The sequence below is a fragment of the Sceloporus occidentalis genome, unplaced genomic scaffold (genome assembly GCF_023333645.1).
Source record: "Sceloporus occidentalis isolate IW3139 unplaced genomic scaffold, rSceOcc1.0.p SCAF_7, whole genome shotgun sequence".
NCBI lineage: Eukaryota > Metazoa > Chordata > Lepidosauria > Squamata > Phrynosomatidae > Sceloporus > Sceloporus occidentalis.
The window spans coordinates 89,049,783-89,068,881 of NW_028316987.1; the positions used below are offsets into that span (position 1 = coordinate 89,049,783).

General features: G+C 38.5%; 1 protein-coding gene across 9 annotated transcripts in view; it reads left to right on the forward strand.

The window, feature by feature from the left end:
• The window catches only part of LOC149310067 (5'-AMP-activated protein kinase subunit gamma-2-like), a 238,973-nt gene that overhangs the window by 192,447 nt on the left and 27,427 nt on the right, over window positions 1–19,099 (forward strand). For all 9 annotated transcript variants that reach the window (XR_016281977.1, XM_089533615.1, XM_089533614.1 and 6 more), the window contains one exon: window positions 12,549–12,658. Coding sequence is in view for 8 of the 9 variants with exons in the window: in XM_089533615.1 (XP_089389741.1) it covers window positions 12,549–12,658 (110 nt within the window). In the remaining variant the exon portion in view is untranslated. The remainder of the gene's footprint in view (window positions 1–12,548; window positions 12,659–19,099) is intronic.

Sequence of the window (19,099 nt, forward strand, 5' to 3'; positions counted from 1 at the left end):
AATAAGGGACATCTGGCACCCTGAGCCTTTTTGCCTAGAGGTTTTTATTGCACCTCTGAAGAGGCAGTTTCTTCAGCACACACTGTCTTGCTGTGCCGAGACTTCCATGCAGCCAAAGTGCACTGTTGCATTAAACCTGGCAAAGGAAACTGTACTGAATATCTGTTAGAAAGAGCACAGCATTTCTGTTGGTTCTTGATTATAAAGTGCAGATTGAGTATTCCCTTATCCATAAATCCGAAGTGCTGCAAAATCAAAAGGGTTTCTCATGGGTGACTGAGATCATGACACTTTGGATTTCTTGTGGTTCAGTGTGCATCAACTTTGTTTCATGCACAAAAGTATTTAAAATATTTTATAAAATATTAGTTTATATCTTCAGGCTATAACATGTATACAAAAGATAAAAATGAATTCTGTGTTTAGAATTGGGTCAGATCTCCAAGAGATACCATCATGTACATGCAAATATTCCAAAATCCAAAAAATACCTGAAATACTTCTGATCCCAAGTATTTCAGACCAGAGATACTCAGCCTGTATCCATTCTGTGGTTTTTTGGGGGGAGTTTTTTTTTTGCATATTTCATGTGAGACAAGGGATCTGAAGAGATAGTTACAGTTCGAAATGAGGGATGCTGTGCAAAGTCAGTGCAGGTTTGTACATTTTCCTGATGTACAAAGAGAAGGGGACATCCAAGTTACACACATGGAGGAGGAGAGTGAGAGAAAGGTAAACAGATTTCCACAGCAGTCAGCAAACAAAGGTTGGTGACATAGATTTCTGGTGTCATCATCTTGTCCTCTTCATAGCCCTTCATTCATTTTATGTTATCTCTAAGATGTTTAGACTGTCTTTTGTTCACGAGAGATGTCAGAGCAGCATACAAAATAATGTTAAAAGAAAACTACAGTACAATGATAAAATTACAAAATAAGTAGCATAAAACCATTCAACATGCAAACAAAGGAAGCAGTTCTTTGTTTTTCTGATTTGTGCTAAGTGCATGGATAAAAGGGAACTTTTTGATTTGACACTACAATGAAAACAAGGTTGGCACCAATTGTACATTCCAAAGAATGTGCCGCCACAGAGGAGACTATCTTTTATAAATGTACAGTTTATTTCTCACACTGATTAAATCGCAGATAAAGGTTTCCTAACATGAACATGTTAATGTATGGGGCAAAATTATATTGGAGGAAACATTCGTCCACCTTTTTGAGCCCTGACCTATTTCAGCTTTAAGGATGAAAATCCAAACCTTGAAATAAGTTTAGTAGCAAAAAAGAGAGTTTTAATTCTTTCAGATTTAGGTATTACATTACTCCATTTAGAGAAATCAGTAATAAATCCAGCTGCACAATTCATTGCTTAAACCTTCAAAAATATTTTCAAAAACAGTTATTAAGAATGCACTGCATTTATCTAATGTGAAAGTTACCAAGGAATGGCCAGTTGTGGCAAGTGTATGGTTTGCCTACCAGCCGTAAAAACAATTTGCAAGAGAGTCTTTGGAAGGCTCTTCTCAATACCTTTAGTGGTTCTGTAGTAAAGTATCTAAATTCTGGGATACAGTGTTTGTTTTGTTTTTTGAAATAAATAAAATCAGAATCAGTCTGCTTGGATTTCTTTCAGGGAGGTAATACAGAGTTGTCATATAAACCTTCATGTAGAGGAATTATTATGGATGTTTTTACAGTATAGAGATTAACAAAATGAAAAAGAAAAAAAAATGGAAAACCTGAAATTATATCCCTGAAGCCAGTCTGTATATAAATTATAGCTCCAGTTTGTTTTGGAAATTGGAACATGTATTTGGGTTCAGATACCTTGTACAAACTGAACACAGGCCTATTTTTCAGGAAGTTTCACTATACTATAGATAGACCTCCAACGTTATATCACTAAAATATAGTACAGTCGCCCCTCCATTTTCAAGGGGGATCTGTTCTGGACCCCACCCCCACGCATGCGAAAATGGAAGATTGCTAATATTCGAGCCCCATTGGCTTGAATGGCAGCACCCCATTTTGTCGCCTCCCCTTTTGTGAGCGGCAAACGGATGAGAGATGCGGATTCGAAGTCCGCAAAAATGGACTAGTGACTATTAGTAATGTAAAGCACTTAGAGTATATAATGTGGAGGTTTCATTTCAGTGCAGAGTTTCTTAAAACCTCTGAAATTTTGAAGAATTTATTTTGATAAAGCTACTGAATTAAGCAAACTACAGTACTTAACATACACCTCCTGTATTCCCGTTCATAGCTGAGCTTTTTATCAAACTAGACTATTAATAACAGACTATGTGTTCTGCTCTTAAAAGCTATAGGTAATATAAGAAACTCTTAAAAGTACAAGGATTGTTCCCTTGATACATGAAGTTCAGGAAACCAGATAATCTTCAGAAAATAGTTTCATAAAGGGATCATGGAGATGTTAACTGAAAATTCCGGGGGGGGGGGGGGACCCACAATTAATATTAAAATTAATAGCTCAGTTAAATCAGCCAAGAGGTCTCAGACAACTTAAAGCAGTTATACCCGTTCCAAGTATAGTTTTATTTATGAGTCAAAGATAATCACCATTCCTGCAAGACACTCAAGCACATGTTCAAGGACTAATGAAATGAAAGGAGGTAGCAGATAGTGATTTAAAGGTTGCCAAAGGCAATACTGTTCTGATTCCAGATGTGGAGTTCCAGTTGGGGGATACTGGGAAGAGAGTTGCTCAGTTGCCTGGGGAGACGTTGCGTGGGGATCAGAGTGTGGCCAGCTGTGCTGAAAAGTCAAGCAAGATACAGAATTTCTCTCTGACCTAAATAGTGGTTGAATTCAAAGTTATAGCCTTGTTAGACTGTAGAATCAGTACATAGAGAGATCCTATTGCACCTTTGAGACTAACTGAAAGAAATTGGCAGTATGAGCTTTCATAGATGTAAGTCTACTGCATCTGAGGAAGTACACTGAAGTCTACGAAAGCTCATGCTTCCAATTTCTTTCTTTCAGTTAGTCTCAAAGGGATTGCAAGATCTCTACTCTCTGACTTCAAATGAGACTGAATTGTTGGTGCTTAAGCAGACATATTTATAGGGCAAAATCTGTCCCGGGACAGAATAACTATTTTTTAAAGGAGAATTTGGGATTCAGGGGTAGCTTCTAGGAGGGAAGAATGAGAAAAGAAGTTGTGAATGGCCAGAGGATCAATGCAAATGATGTTGGACAAAGGAATAGCACTCCCAAAGGAAAGCGTATGTGGATTTCTGTTTACCTGTAAGCACAAAGTGTATCACTCACCATCACTCGTACCAGTGAAGGGATTGTGCAGATTCCTGTCTTGCTCGACCTATCCTTGGCTGTATGGTCTTGAACTGAGCCTTTTGGCGCTCCTTACATAGTAAGACTGTTTTTCCACACTGGCGCACTCTTGCAGCTCCAGGCTCTAAACATCCCTTTTAATTTCACCTTGACATCAAAAAGAGAGGGGCTTCAGGGAGGCTAGGCCTTGGGGTAACAGAGACATGATTCTGGTAACATTTCATTGCGTGGGAATGTGGTTATTACCTTAATTCATTGCTGAAAGCTAATCAGTGACAAAAGTAGTGTTGTGTCTTTACTAGGATGTTTTCTTGTTATAAAGCAGTATTTTACTGTATATGTTTGATCTTTTTAATTTTTGCCAGTGTTAATGATAGGTTGATAAGCAAGTCTGTTCTTGATGTAGATGTTTCAGTGTTTAAACTTGCACTATAATCATTGAGCTTCCTGATATTTTTACTAGTTGACAAGAGTTATAAAATTTAAACATTTAATAACCATTCTGCCTGAAATCATAGTATTAGATTCTGTTTACACTCTTCAAGAAAAGTTAATTACATTTTTCTTGATTGCTTAACCAATTTTTCCAAGAAAAGAAATCACTCAGTCCTGTCGGATCAGTTAATAGCTAAGTCTTTCTTGGGTAACTGGTTCAGCAGTATGCTGGCTTATATCTATTTTTCGACAACACATTTTTAAGGACAAGAGCTGCTAGACAATATACAAAACTCCATTGGTTTTTTTGAAGTATCTTTTTGCATATTGGTGGCTAGAGACAGAAAGGTTGTCTACGTGGAATTCTTGTGGTTGCGAGTAATGTACGTAAGAAATAGGATCCATCGGAGTAGTTGGCTTGCTTATTTAAGTTTTAAGCCAAAGTAAAACTTACCTTTAAAAAAATATTGAAGTCATAGAAGCTGTTCAACATACAATGCCAGAAGCAAGGTTCTGGGGATAATTCTATAGCAAGTCTTTGCAGCAGGGATGGGAAACCTCTAGCCCATGACTGACCTTGGCCTGCCAGACTAGTCCATTCAGTTTGTAGGCTTTGGGACAAAGGGGGGAAACAGACCACCCCTTTGCTCTGCCTTCCGGGCAGCTTGGGAGCATGGTGTTTATGCACCGGTGGTGCAGTGTTTACATGGCGCACATTGGCAGAGCATCATGAACCTGGCTTCCAGCCATGGCGCAGGAGGAGAAACTGGCTTTTAACTGCCCAAAAAAAGGAGTGGCTATTTCCTGTTCCTTTTCCAGGCAGATTCAAGGCAGATTGGAGCCGTGGCGGGCGGTTACCATGGCCCCAATCTGATTTAGGAAGGGAAGGCTTGAAGCCACCCCTTCCATTGGTTTATTTCGCACCACAGTCTCATTAACGCCCTGCCAAAGTAGAGGGGATAGAGAGACCAAAATAAAGGTGCCTCGGTTTACTTTGGAGGTATGCTGTTTAAATGATGCATGCATCCCAAGAGTCCGGAAGTGATGCCAAAGCCACACTCCAGTCCTAAGGACTGGAGCATGGCTTTGACGCAGTTTTGGACTCTTATGACACATGCATTATTTAAACAGCATACCTCCAAAATGACCTGAAGCAGCTTTATTTTGGCCTGTCTGTATGGGCCCTATATTACAGTAATCCAAACAGTATGCAGCTACAGCTTATACTAGATCTGACATCTCTAAGAATGGATGCAACTGTCACACAAACCTTAACTGTACAGGTGTACTCCTGGCCACCACTGAAACCTCAGCTTCCAGGTATAAGGTTTGAATCCAGGAGTATATCCAGATAGTGAACCTGCATCTTCAAGGGGAGTGCTACCTCCCTGGAAAACAATGGGGGGCAGTTTAGTAGTGCATTACTTTCACTTGTATCGGCCATTGGCAGAGACATTTTGGGTAGTAGGACACTGAACCTGGAGATAAAAGGGCAACCTGAACTTGAGTCATTGCAAGCTTTTCAAGCCTTTGTTTGTGTTGTCCATAGTCTAATAAATTCTGTTTGTAGTTCTACAGCCTTTTCGCAGGTGCATCATTTAATGTTTTGAGAACAAGGAATATCCAGAAAACTATTAATCGGACTGCACCTGAGTGAAAGATTTTCTCAGACATGAAACTGTAAGACAGATGAAATAGCATATGGTTTGGACTATATATTACATTACCCACAGTAACCTGTCACATTTCTCAAGGGTAGAAACAGTGATTGTATAGAGTTCTAAGATTTCTCTGGTGAGAACTGGTAATGGAAAATGAGCAAATAAGATGGAGCAGACTTGAATTCTAAGTATCTTCTTTTTGTAGTGTCACATTTCTTCTGACTGCTGCTAAAGTGAAGCAAATTTAAGTTGCTCTCATACTTGACAGAAATAACTACCGAACTATGTTAAGGATTACATTCATCTGTGCTGCTTGGGTCTACTAATTTTAATGTAGTTCTTAGTGCTCCTACACATTTTTTTTAAAATCACAAATAGAATATCTGTATGACAGGTTTTACCCTAGACATGGTCTGCTGTATTGGATTTCTATTTTGAAATATGTATACAGGAGAATATTCAGCAGTCCTCATTTCCCCACCTTCAATCTGAAGTGGTATGGTTCATTCTGCAAACAAAAAATCTTCAACAGTTTTTTCCTATACTTAAATAGGCAACCCTTATATCTTCTGGCTGAATGTTTATTTTATATGAAGCATGATACAGTGCTTTCCAGCCTAAACACCTTAAAAACACCAGATCCTATTGGATCTTGGAATCTAAGCAGGGCCAGCTATGGTTAATAATTGGATGGGCTGTATTTCAGAGGAAAGAGCTGGCAAACCACTTCTGAGTATTCCTAGTCTAAGAAAACCCTGTGAAATTCATGGTGCTGTCATAAGTTGACAAGCGATTTGAAGGAGTGCACACACACACTGCTTTCCAGCCCTTTCTGAATTTTAGGCAACCCATGACTTATTGACAGTGTAAGCAACCCACCTCTTTTGTTTTCACTGTTTTGCATAGTTCCCCAGTACAGTGATTTGCAAATTCATAGTATAAATATTTAAGCATGAGGTTTTAAATATCTGTGCCAATTCAGATGTACCATTAAGGCCCCTTCCTATTTTTCTGGAAAAGAGATAATCATGCAATATGAAACCAGAGGTTCATATCTTAGCAAGGTGGGATTGGCATGAACTTTATCATATTGGTGTCCATGCAAACTCCATTTGTGTCTGGCCCTTCACTTTTCATTCATGCATATGGATGTTTCAAGTACCTAATTCTGGTTGTTATTAACATTGGAAGGCAGCTGTCTTTATGTTCCCATGCATGCCATACTTATTCTCAGGCATTCTGTCCTCCAACTCTTTCAAGTAGATAGGATACCTTTTTCCTTCTGGAGTTTTGCACCAACTAAATTGTACCAACCTAAATTATTTTTCATGCCAGAAGGATGAAAATAGGCACAACTTTATGTAACTATTATGGTCAGAACTAGTTTTCTCTAGCCTTCAGACAAAACATAGGTGTTTGTTATGCTCAAGTCTTAATACATAGCAGTGTGCATCTCCGGATTGTCGCTGACTAGATTGAACAATTGGCACCAAAATTTTGTATTGGGTAACAACATAGCTCTTTAGCTGCTAAAAATACTGTACAAATATATGGTAGATATTTTATATCTCATTGCTCTAAGCCTGGGAAACCTTGCCGGTAATGAGAGTTCAAAGCATATTGGACCAGCCACGGTTTCTCTCCCTGTATGTGTTACTGTGCAGTATTTAGAAATCCTGCTTCATGCTGAGCAGAGGGAGGAAAATTAATAGTTTATGAATGATGTTGGATGTTACAATATTAAAACAGAGATTTGGAAGGATCCTTCCTAGCACTATTGAAAAAGGTCAGGTACTGGTGAATAAATGGTTCTGCAAGTTTTCAGCAAAGCCAGCTGTGTATGGCATGGTGGATTCTGAGTGAAAAAATCACTCAAACATATGCTAATAGAACAGTAATTATTTTAATTTTCGACTTCACAGTATGGACAAAATTTTGGATGGTTAACTCAGTGGGGATAGAAAATATTTTATGAGCACTTATAATGCAAAAAGTGGCTATGCAATTGCACATATTTATGAATTTTTTTTTCATGAGCCTGCTTTGTTCAAAACCAACTAAATGTAGAATGCTAATGAAGCTATACAAGATGATTCGTAATATAAATGGTGAATGATTTTATTCCCATGTTGCTGCAACCTATATTTAAAGTTTTCAGTGATGGAATTCAAAACTCTTTATCCTTTTGGAATGTGATTTCATTTTTCAAGGATTTACTTTAAATGAAAAGCTAAGTGTGAGTTTGGATGGAACTTGGATGGGTGTAAAAGAAAACCCACAATTGTAAGTACAGGACCCCCCCCCCCAAAAAAAAAAAAAAAAAAACTTAGCAGATGAGTTTAGGGACCAGAGGACTGTCAGAAAGTGGAATTGGTTGAAAAGTTGAACGCAGATTTTTTTAGTTTGTGAATGTATTTTGACTGCTGAAAAACTTAAATAGCACACCATATATATTAATTTTAAATGTGTGGAAAAACTAAATAACACACTTTATATATACAAAAGTAAGGTAAAATGAACAAAAGCTTACTTTTAATGTTTTCTTCTCAGTATAATTCAAGGATGGTTATGTTCTTTCTGTAGTCAAGGCTTGGGATCACGTGCATGTGTGTGTTCATGGAAGTGATGAACCTCATAATTAGGAAGAACTGCCAAAAGAATGATCCCTTGTTAAATTAATAGAACATGTCTGTAATTTGTAAGCATTGAAAGAGCAAGTCATCAAAAAGTGAATTGTTGAAAGGCAGTGGAAGCCTATAGCTTAGACTTGTAGGCCAAAGTAGCAATTGCCATTGATATGCAGTTGCCAGTAAAACTGATAGCTGCATGGCTAGTCTTGTTTTCCCACTCCATTCAATCTCTTCTAGACCTTGTCTCACATTATAATATTCCATGTTCCCCTACCTCACTTTATCCCCTCCTGTCTATCTTCAAAGACCACTGATGATTAATTGAGATGAAGCTTTGAAGAGCCAAATGTTGGCCTGCAGGCTGCAACTGCCCAGCACTTAAGTTAATGCTAGGTTTTCCAACAGTGGAAGTGTGACATCTTAAAGGGTTTCTCTACCCTCTCACTCTGATAGTCAGGAAAGAAACAGTGCTTTCAGGACTGTTATCATGTGGAAGCAAATCAACTAGGAAGTCTTTCCCATTCTCCAAGTTTTCTGCTCTTGCTCTCACTTATCCATTTCAAAGCAAAGCAAAAAAAAAAGTTTTCTGTGGGTTTTCGGGCTATGTGGCTGCATTCTGGAAGAATTTATTCCCGTGTTTCTCTTGCATCTGTGGCTGGTACCTTCAGATACAAAAGAAGTTTTATATATTTGTTTAATTTATACTCAGCCTTTCTCCCAGCATGGGACCCACAGCAGCTTACAATAACTTAAAATCCTGTTTTACCAAAGGTAAAAAGAAAACAATTAAATAACAACTTTATTTAAAAAGCACATGGCTAAAAAAATAAACCCTTAATTTAAAATATAATTGAAAAGATAACAGCACTTTCAGGCACCCTTCTGCCACATGATTTGCCTAAATAAAAAGGTACTTATCTGTCAGCAGAAGAAGAGCAGAGAAGGGAAAAACCAGACCTCCCAGGGAAGGGAGTTTCACAACCTGGGAGCAGCCATTGAGAAGGCTTCCTTTAGTGTCTCATCTGCCATGAAATCCAGTCCTCTACTCAGTGCGGAATCTCCAGCTAAAGCATCCCCAACAGATATCTGTCCAGCCTTCTTTTGAAGATGTCTATCTGTTATCTATAAATTAATAAAAAAATATGGAAGTAATTGCCCTAGCATAGAACCTGAGGCATTCCATTCAAGATCTGCTTCCAGTTTGAAGTGCAGCCTCCACCAAAAATGGCTGTGATGGTATGACCAAGAACCCTCCCCACAAAATTTTAAAACTCAATCATATAGGGAGATTCTCAGGTTGCACATATTGACATTTGTCCAGTAACATGTCCTCTTTGTTCTTCAGGGAGACTAAGGATTCTGTGGCAGTTCATTTCTGGTCACCTCTGAACAGGTTTTGCATAATAGAGATCAAACATTTTTGAAGTCTTTCCAACTGCTGATGAGGAATTTCAAGGCATGTCTGGAGATTTGCTCTTGTGCTGCTACCTGTCTATGCTTCAATAAAGGCAAAACTGGGTCAGAAGCAGGACTTAGCCATTAGTCTCAAGGAATGAAAAAGTGATGAAAGATTTCTAAAGGCTGGCGTGATTGTATTACCTGAAACAGATGTTGGGAAGGGAGAAAAATTTAAAAGTTTGTGATACGTCTTCCCTTGCCATGAAAGCATCATCAGCTGACAGTTTCCTCAGATATGTCAATTATGGTCAGACCTTCCTCCCTTTGGACACTGATTTTTCTAGACATGGAGAAAGTGCTCAAAAATTTGAATTGGGCATTTATAGTTAAGATGAAACAGAAAATGACATTTGGGGAAAAATTCTGCAGGTGGCTAGAAGCAGTTTATATGCCACAGAAAGCAAGATTAACTGTTAATGGAGAACTGACTGAAATTTTGGATATGGGAAGTGGTCCTTGACAAGGTTGTCCACTCTCTCCATTATAGTTTGTTGTCAGTTTTGTTAAGATTTTTTTTTAGGAAGGAGGGAGAATTAGATGGTGTAAAATTGGGAAATCTGTGTATATAAGTGGATGATCTGGTAGATTATTTTGGAAAACCAAACAAAACTTATGGAAATATTAGTGAGGATGTTTAATGAATTTGGAGTGGTAGCAGGAGTTAAACTTTTTAAAACAAAGACAAGATTTTTCACTATGAATATGAGTTATCAAGAGAAATATTGAGGATTTTTTTTCAAGTAGAAGATAAAGATAGATATTTGGGAGTTGAGATTACAGTGGATCCTTGGTATCCGCTGAGGTTTGGTTCCAGGACCCCTGTGGATACCAAAATCCACAAATGACCAAATCCCATTAGATACAATGGCAGAGCAAATTGGTGTCCTTATATGAAATGGCAAAATAAAGGTTTGCTTATTGTAATTTATTTATATTTAAAGTATTTTCAAGCCGTGGATGCTTGAATCCGTGGATAAGAAATCCATGGATAAGGAGGGTTGGCTGTACTTCTAATAATGATATCTAATAATTATTTTCAAAAATAATTAACGCAAAGAATTGGAAGAATATTATTGGAAGAATGTCCTTTTCTTCATTAGGGGCTGGGTATGTATGGCCTTGAGAATCAGCATGGTGTAGTGGTTTGAGCATCGGACTATGGAGAACAGGGTTCAGATTCCTGTTCAGCTGTGGAAGCCCACTGGCTCACATTGAGAAGGTCACACCCTCTCAGCCTCAATGGAAGGCAAGAGCAAACGCCCTCTGAACAAATCTTTCCAAGAAAACCCCATGGTAGGGGTCACCTTAGAGTTACCATAGGTCAGAAACAACTTGAAGGCACATAACAGCTAGTATGTTCCTCTTGATTTTGTCAGACTGCAGCTTTGATAATCCCTCACCTTTGGTCATGCTGGCTAGATCTGATGGAAGTTGCAGTCTAACAATTTCTAAAAGCCCCCATGTTTCTTAACCTTGGTCAATACTCCAGGGAGTAAGATAGGACCTTTGCTAACTGCTGTCTGTGGATGCTAGCGACCAAACTGTTTGTAAGTAACATGTTTTCTTCCACTGTGATTTATCACTGTCTCTGTTATTGTAAGCAAGATGATATCTTGGTTAAACAAGATGATACCTGGATGATACCTTCATACATGCCACATTCCTGAGTTCTGCAGTGGCATGTGGCTGGCCACTGCTGGGAAAAGAATGCTGGGGTACATGGGCCCTTAGGCTAACCTTTCTTCTAGTACCAATACTTCAGTAGAGTATTTCTGTAAAGTTTCATTTTGAATTATGTAACCATGCTCTACAGAAAAGCCTGTATAAGTTGCAAATCTGGGGAGAGTAATGGAGAGTTGTTTTTTAAGTTGGGTATAGCTAAAGAAAAACGTTCCTTCCTCTGGCAGTTCATTTGCGTTAGTCATATAGGAGGGGTTGATCAAATCCTCTCTCATTTGTGAGCCAAATCACTCACCTGTATAACGTTTAGTTCTCCTTCCCTGTGCAGTTCCTTGTTATCTCCAATTGTGAGGCTGGTACTTAAATATAAACATAAACATTTGAGGGTTTTTTTTCCATCATTGAAGTGGAGAAACATCCAGTTAAGAATAAGATATGAATAATTAATTCCAGTGTGCCCGCGTCATACGGGGTGCGCTTCATATCTTATTCATATGCTGAAGGCTGCGTGGGGAGGAAGGGGTGGTGAGTCCCATAAGGATGAACGGATCCCCTGCGTAAACAAAGGGCGCAATGTATACACAATCTTACCTAAGGGCTGGAACAGACTGACATAAAAAGCCAGCTTCCAGCTGGTTTGGGGTTGGAGCGTGCAGATGATGCATGCCCCCAATACACCCGGAAGCCAGCTTCAACTCTCCTGGCCGTTTACACAGGGGCCGACTTCCAGGTGCTCCAAAGGTGTGGCATTAATATGCCATATGCTGCTGGAGTGCCTTAAAACCAGCTTTTCCAGGGGGTGGTGGTGGTGGTGGAAAAGCCAGTTTTTTGCTGGTACAAAAAGGAGTGGCTGTTTGCCACTTCTTTTTTGACTGGCACAAAGACAGATTAGGGCCATGGCATGAGGTTGCCACAGCCCCAATCCAGCTTTGTCAGTAAAAGACCAGTTAAGTCTAATTTTTAACATCCCTCCCATGTTGATTGCACTATAGAATTATGTTACATGTTTATTTTACAGTAGACTGTTTTAAGTTCTTGTAAGAAAAGGAATCAATAACATTTAAAGTTGTTCAGATGTGATTGTGACCATTTTCCTAAGAGGAAATACAGAGGACAGATTTCTGCCGTGTCTGTGTGAGGTAAAAAAAATGGATAACACTGCCATTTCTTCCAATTGTGCCTTGAAATCATGAATGTAGGAAGTGTCAGAACCTTCTTTCTCTATTCAGAAAGAAGGATGGATATATTCTAAAAATTAAATTATAAGATGTCCCGAGTACTGGGAAGTATTTTGCATTTTCTTACAATAGAATTTCATCCAAATGATTTCAGTATTTTAAAAAAATCTTCTCAATTTTCTTTTTCAGCTGTTGGAGAGTCAGAGAGTGACATCTACATGCGATTTATGAGGTCGCACAAGTGTTATGATATTGTTCCAACAAGTTCCAAGCTTGTCGTTTTTGACACTACGCTACAGGTGAGCTTGTTTTATTCAGGACTCATTGTTTATAGTTGAATGTGTATTTGGTTGTGTTGGTAGTAACCTAAAGTAAAGATAAAGGTTTCCCCTTTGACGTGATTGTCAAGTCGTGTCTGACTGTAAGGGGCAGTGTTCATTTCTGTTACTTAGCCGAGAGAAGCAGCATTGTCAGACGTGACTCTGTGACCATGTGGCCAGCATGACTGCACAGAATGCTCTTACATTCCCACTGAAGTGGTACCTAGCTATCTGCTTGCACTTTTACATGCTTTTGAACTGCTAGGTTGGCAGAAACTGGGACTAGTGACAGGAGCTCACTCCGCGAACTGCCAACCATGAGATCATCATAATCAGCATCTTAACCGCCGAGTCACCATGTCCCATAGTAATCTAAAAGGGCTGTATAAAATCTGATTGTCTTCTAGGTAGGGCCACAGATTACTTTGTTTTGAAGGTCAAATGTTTTATTTATTTTCAAAGACTTATGAAATTTTTAGCAGATTTTGTAATTGTAAAAAGGACATTGAATCAATAGGCGCATGACCATTCTAGTGGCCTGTGGACTTTCCCTTCCTTTCGAAATGAGCAGATGGTAAAACTATCAAAGTAACAGTTGTGTAATTATAAACATCTAGCTGTCATATATAATGTTTCTGAAATGTTGAGTTGGTGATATTCATCTTATGTTCTGAAAATTAAATGACATTAGACTTGACAAAATCAAGTTGGAAAATTTCATTGAAAATCACAAAATTGAGGATAATGATAGGCCTAAAATTTTTCTCCAGTTTTTTTATTCCTGTATGCAGCTATATAAATTCAATATGGTACTGAAACTTTTTTCATAGAGAGCATCTCAGTCCTTCTGATGACAATATTTTTATTGTCCCAAAAGAAGGGTTGTCAAAAAACTGAGAGAGCAGACAATCTTTCTAAATTGGTCTCAGTCTTCAGTAAAGGAAGCACAAAGCACAATAGGGAGTGGGGGGCCTCCTTGCTTCCTTGAGAAAGGTACACATTTTTTGTCTAGGACTTCAGTTTAAGTGACAGCTTGGGGATCTGTAGAAAAGTTCGTGTCAGTATGAGACTCAGCGTAATAGAGTTTTCATTAATGATAATAGCAATATCAGTTGCCCTTAGGAAGAAAGTGTGTTGCTGTCCACATCGATTAATGACAGTAGCCATGCACAATTCTAAAGACTGAATCCTTTCAATAATAATAATAATAATAATAATAAAATTTATTTGTGTTTCCCTGCCTCTCCCAGTGGATTGAAGCGGGGTTACAGACTATTAAAATCAATACATATAACACTCTTATAAAAACATAAAAAATATTACATCAACACTCATCAATACAACAGTACAAAAATCCATCAACCATCCAGCATCCAGGGGCAAGGCAGAATATCATTGTCAGCAGGGATATTGGTCTTCATTCTTCGGGTGGGGGGGAGCTTGACAAAAGAGTACCGTTTTAAGTCTCTTTTTAAATGTTTCCAAGGGGGTCATGAGACGGAGCTCCTCAGGTAGACTATTCCAGATCCGCAATAGTAAATTATTATAGTAAAGGCCTTTTGGGATGAGGAAACATATTTGGAAGATGGTGTTTCCAATAAGTTCTTACCAGATATTCTGAGTGTGCAGGGCGGACCATACGGGGAGATGCGGTCCCTCAAGTAACTTGGGGCCAAGCCGTGTAGGGCTTTATAGGTGATAAGAAAATAAAGAAAATAAATAAAGAAAAGAAGACTGGAATTTTGTGTACATAACCAGAATTAGAATTTAAATGAATTATAAGACAGACTAGATTTTGATTGGTTATATTTACCCCCATCTGAACAAATTCTGACAAGAAAAATCTGACAAAAGATACTTTGCCTAAGTGTCACCATAAGTCAGAAATGACTCAAAAGCACATGGTAACAGTTCCAGTGGGAAATATTTCTTGTTCTGAATATCTTTTAGTTGCAGGCTTAAAAGACAAAAAGCAAAAATCCATCTTGACCAATCAGCTGCAGATCACAACAGCACTGATCCAGGGCTCAAAGTGTTCTCAAACTGGATTATTTCTGCAGTGTGTTTTGGCCCATAGTTTAGCTAGCTGAAATCTCCTTGCTACATGTTTGTGATATCTAGTGTGCATTGGATTGTAGCCTTATTCAGTTTGTTGAAACCAGTACTGGGTTTCTTTTTCCTACAATAATATGCAGTTTATACCTTAAGGTACAGACAAAACTAAAGTTTCTGTAATGACATCAGTGCAAAGATGTTAAAATTCATAATTTTAGTTGATTACATCAGACAATAGGTGAATCTGCTTGATGTCCTTTGCTAGGCAGTGTGTTATGTTCGTAGTAATACAATTTACGCAGTTAGGTCATTGTCCATTTGAAGTGAGTACAATATTTTATACTTGTATCTAGCATATATAGCTGCTTTGTTACTAAAATTATAAATGGAATTATCCAAAGATGGTTTCTTAGCTAAATTCAATCTGTTAATATAGAGAGCAAGTAACAAAAAAAACCCATTAATCAGCATTCATCCCTCTGTTAAGAGAATATGTGTGTACAAGTGTCCCTAACCATGATGGCCACATGTGCTGTGTAGCAGAGGTTTTTGCATAGCTTAATGGTACAAGGTTTGGCACCAGAATCTCTGGCTTTTCTTTGCAAACGAAGATTCAGGAAAGACTCATCCCACGCTTACTACAAGCATGTTGATGGCTAAAAAGGCCAATCCAAGATAAACAAGTCTGGTTGCAGAAAGCACAGCAGAAAGTCTCCTTGGGTGATGTTTCCGGGTTGTGGTTCTTTTTGCGCTGTCGTTTTTCTTCGAGACTCATTATGTATGAGTTTTCGAAAAAGGCTGCAGCATCGTAGATAGTGCGTCTCCATGCCTCCCGATGTGAGACCAGGGCAGACCATTGTTGGTGATAAATTTGGCCGAGCCTGAGATGTTGTTTCAGGGAGTCCTTGTATCTCTTCTTTGGAGTGCCCCTCTTATGGTGACCCATTGTGAGTTCACTGTAGAATACTGTTTTTGGGAGGCGACGCACCAGAATACCATCCTTTCTAAAGTGTAATTTTTACCTTTGGTTTGTAATCATAATTTCCTTTCTTTTTGACTCATTCCACTGAGTTTGATCCATAACACATTGCTAAACACATTTTCTTAGAAATGTCAACTTGAATTCAGTGGTACTCACTCCTAGTAACTGTGTTCATTATTTCAACTTCAGTTATATGAGCAGGACATAAAATTGCTGCAAAAGATTGAGGGTTTTAGGTTGTTATTACCTATGAAGCTAGAAATCATGGGTAACAGGTGGAGTGCCTGAGGACTGGAGAAAGGCAAACATAGTCCCCCTCTTTAAAAAAAAAAAGCAAGAAGAAGAGGAGGAGGCGGGGGAGGATCCAGGAAACTAAAGACCAGTTAGCCTGACCTCAATATCAGGAAAAATATTAGAACCGATTATACTGGAGTTTGTTGGCAAATATCTTGATGACAATACAGTGATCAGTAGGAGCCAGCATTGGGTTTATCAGGAACAAATCCTGTCAAACTAATCTTACATCCTTTTTCAATCAGGTCACTAGTTTAGTAAGTGGTGGGAATGCTGTAGATGTCATTTATCTGGATTTCAAAAAAGCATTCCATAAGGTCCCCATATTTTTATTAACGAACTGAATAAATGTGGAATAGATGGGAACAATGTCACATTGATTCATAATTAGTTGGAAAACCATCCTCAGAGTCGTCATGACTGGCTGCAGTTCAGACTGGAAAGAGGGCTCAACTGGAGTGCCACATGGTTCTATCCCAGGGCCATTACTCTTTAACATTTTTCTCAGTGGCTTAGATGACAGGGTAGAGGGAATCCTTATCAGGTTTACAGATGAGACAAAACTGGGGACAGTGGTACTATTGCTAACACATTGGAAGATAGGAAAATAATTGAAAGGATATAGATAAACTAGAAAATGGAGCAGAAATTAATAAAATGAAATCCATTAGAGAGAAAAGCAAAATTCTGTGTTAGGCCACAAAAACCAAATATATATGTATAGGATGCAGAAAGGACCTTAATGTTCATAATTTGAACATTACCCAACAATGTGATGCTGCAGCAAAGGTGAATGTTAGTTTAGCCTGCATTAAAAGAAACATCGCTTCCAAGTTGAGGGAAATAATAGTCCCACTATATTCTGCATTGGTCAGTTCTCCTCTGGAGTACTGCACTCACTTCTAGATGCCTCATTTTAAGCAAGATATTAACAAGTTGGAGCAGGTTCGCAGTAAGGCAGCGAGGATGATAAAGAAGTATAGAGAACAAAACTTGAGGAAAGGTTGAAAGAGCTGAGTATGTTCAGCTTGAGAAGACTGAAGGGTGTCTTGAAAGCCCTCTTTAAGGATGTCACAGAGAGGAGAGGGCAGGGTTGTTCTCTGCTGCCCCAGATGGCAAGAGCAGATTAATAGTTTGAAGTTACAGGAGGGTAGACTTTGATTTAACATTAGAAGGAACTTCTTGACAATTGGCAACAAAACCAATTGTTTAGAGAGGTGGTGGGATCTCCTTCTCTGGACATCTTCAAATAGAGACTGGGACAGCTACCTCCTAGGGATGCTTTTGCTGGAGTACCCATAAGGCCCTTTCCATTACTCCATGGCAAATGCTTCATGTGGACAGATCATCCAGAGTATTGAAAGAGCAATGGAAACTCTAATCCATGGATGTGATAAAAACTAAGTATCAAACCAACATTTGATTGGGAATTCTTACTGTTTTACCTTGTATTTAAATACATGTTGTATAATCAATATTTGGGAAGAAATGGATAGAATTTAGACACAAATTTCTATTATGTTTGATGGTGTACATTCTTAAAAGACACTCTTACAATATCAGTAGACAATTTTTATCAAATGTGTTTGGTAGGATTTAATGTAAAATGGAAAGTTGGAACTATTATGGAGTAGCCTAATTTATAAGCCTTTTTGTAGCACATACTGTATTTTCTGGCATATAAGACTACTTTTTAGCCCAGGAAAATTTTCTCAAAAGTCGGGGGTCGTCTTATATGCTGGATGTCGTCTTATAGGGCTGAAACTTCTGAGCCAGACTGGAAAATCTGCAGTCACCGCATATGGTGGGGGGAGCTCAAAAACGTCAGCGGCCGCATACCCTCCGTATGTGGTGACCGTACAAAAGTAGCAAGGGCGGTGCTGTACAAGTATGGTAGAAGAAAATCTTGGTGACAGGGAGGGCTGGGCAGGCAGGGAGAGCTGACCAATCCAAGCAGGCTTTGTATACAACAGGTTTTCCTGCTAAGTACCTGCATGTCATAAGAATTTGAATTAAAATTACCATATTGAAATCAAATCTGATGTTTTTTTAATTTTTATTTGGTGTGCGCTGGAAGAGGGGTAGTCTTATACAGCGAGTATATCCCAAACTCTATATTTTAATTGGAAAAGTTGGGGGTCGTCTTATACGCCAGAAAATACGGTATATGTTTGAATGAGTTGTGGAATTCACTATACTGCCTGTCATATAAATGGGCTTATTTTTTTACTTATGCAAATTTTTAAAGAGTGTTTGCAATCAGAGAGCTCTTAGCACTACCAGTAATTGCTTTTTTTGACAAGTGGACTTGCAACTGATGGCCTGCATTTCATTAGCTACCATTATTCATTCATTCATTTTGGTGTGGTACACCTTGTTTCTTTGCCTGCACTGAGCATAGCATAGCTATGGGGAGGATTATTGTCACTTCTCTTTTTTCACCCCTCATTTTTTTAACCAGATGTTGCCCACTTTCAAGCAAAACCTCTGTTCACCCAAGACACTTCTCCAGATTCCTGTTCTTTGATGTGATGCACTTTGACCACCATTTCTATCACTGGTAACAGACTGGGAAATATCCTCCCAGGCATTTCTAGTTTTTGCTTCCAGATATATTTTTGGAACCAAACGACACCTGCAGGTGGGACCATATTCCAACCAGATTAAAGACATGAGATGAATCATCTGCTCCTGTCAGCCATCCAGTTTTTCAGCTAGTACAATTTCTCCCATCAAAACCCTAGGGCAAGCCATGTAATTATAAAACAAAATAAAGGTAGAGCACTTGAATTCAAATTTCTAGCATTCAAAGAGATAATTTCACTTTTAAATGTTTATCCCTCTTGAACAGTTACTGGATTACCTTGATTAATTCATTATGCATTGAGTGACTGATGATAAAATGAATTGCTTGATAATAGCTTAAGCAAAAATAGCTGATTTTATTAAACAAGTTATTTCTATATCCTTGAAACTTAGAAACTGATAAGAGGAGCCAGACATAAAGTGTTACGTATTCCATTGCTGTTCATATACACAAACCTAATACTAGATTGATTAGGACAATGAAATGAGAGAGATAATGGCTC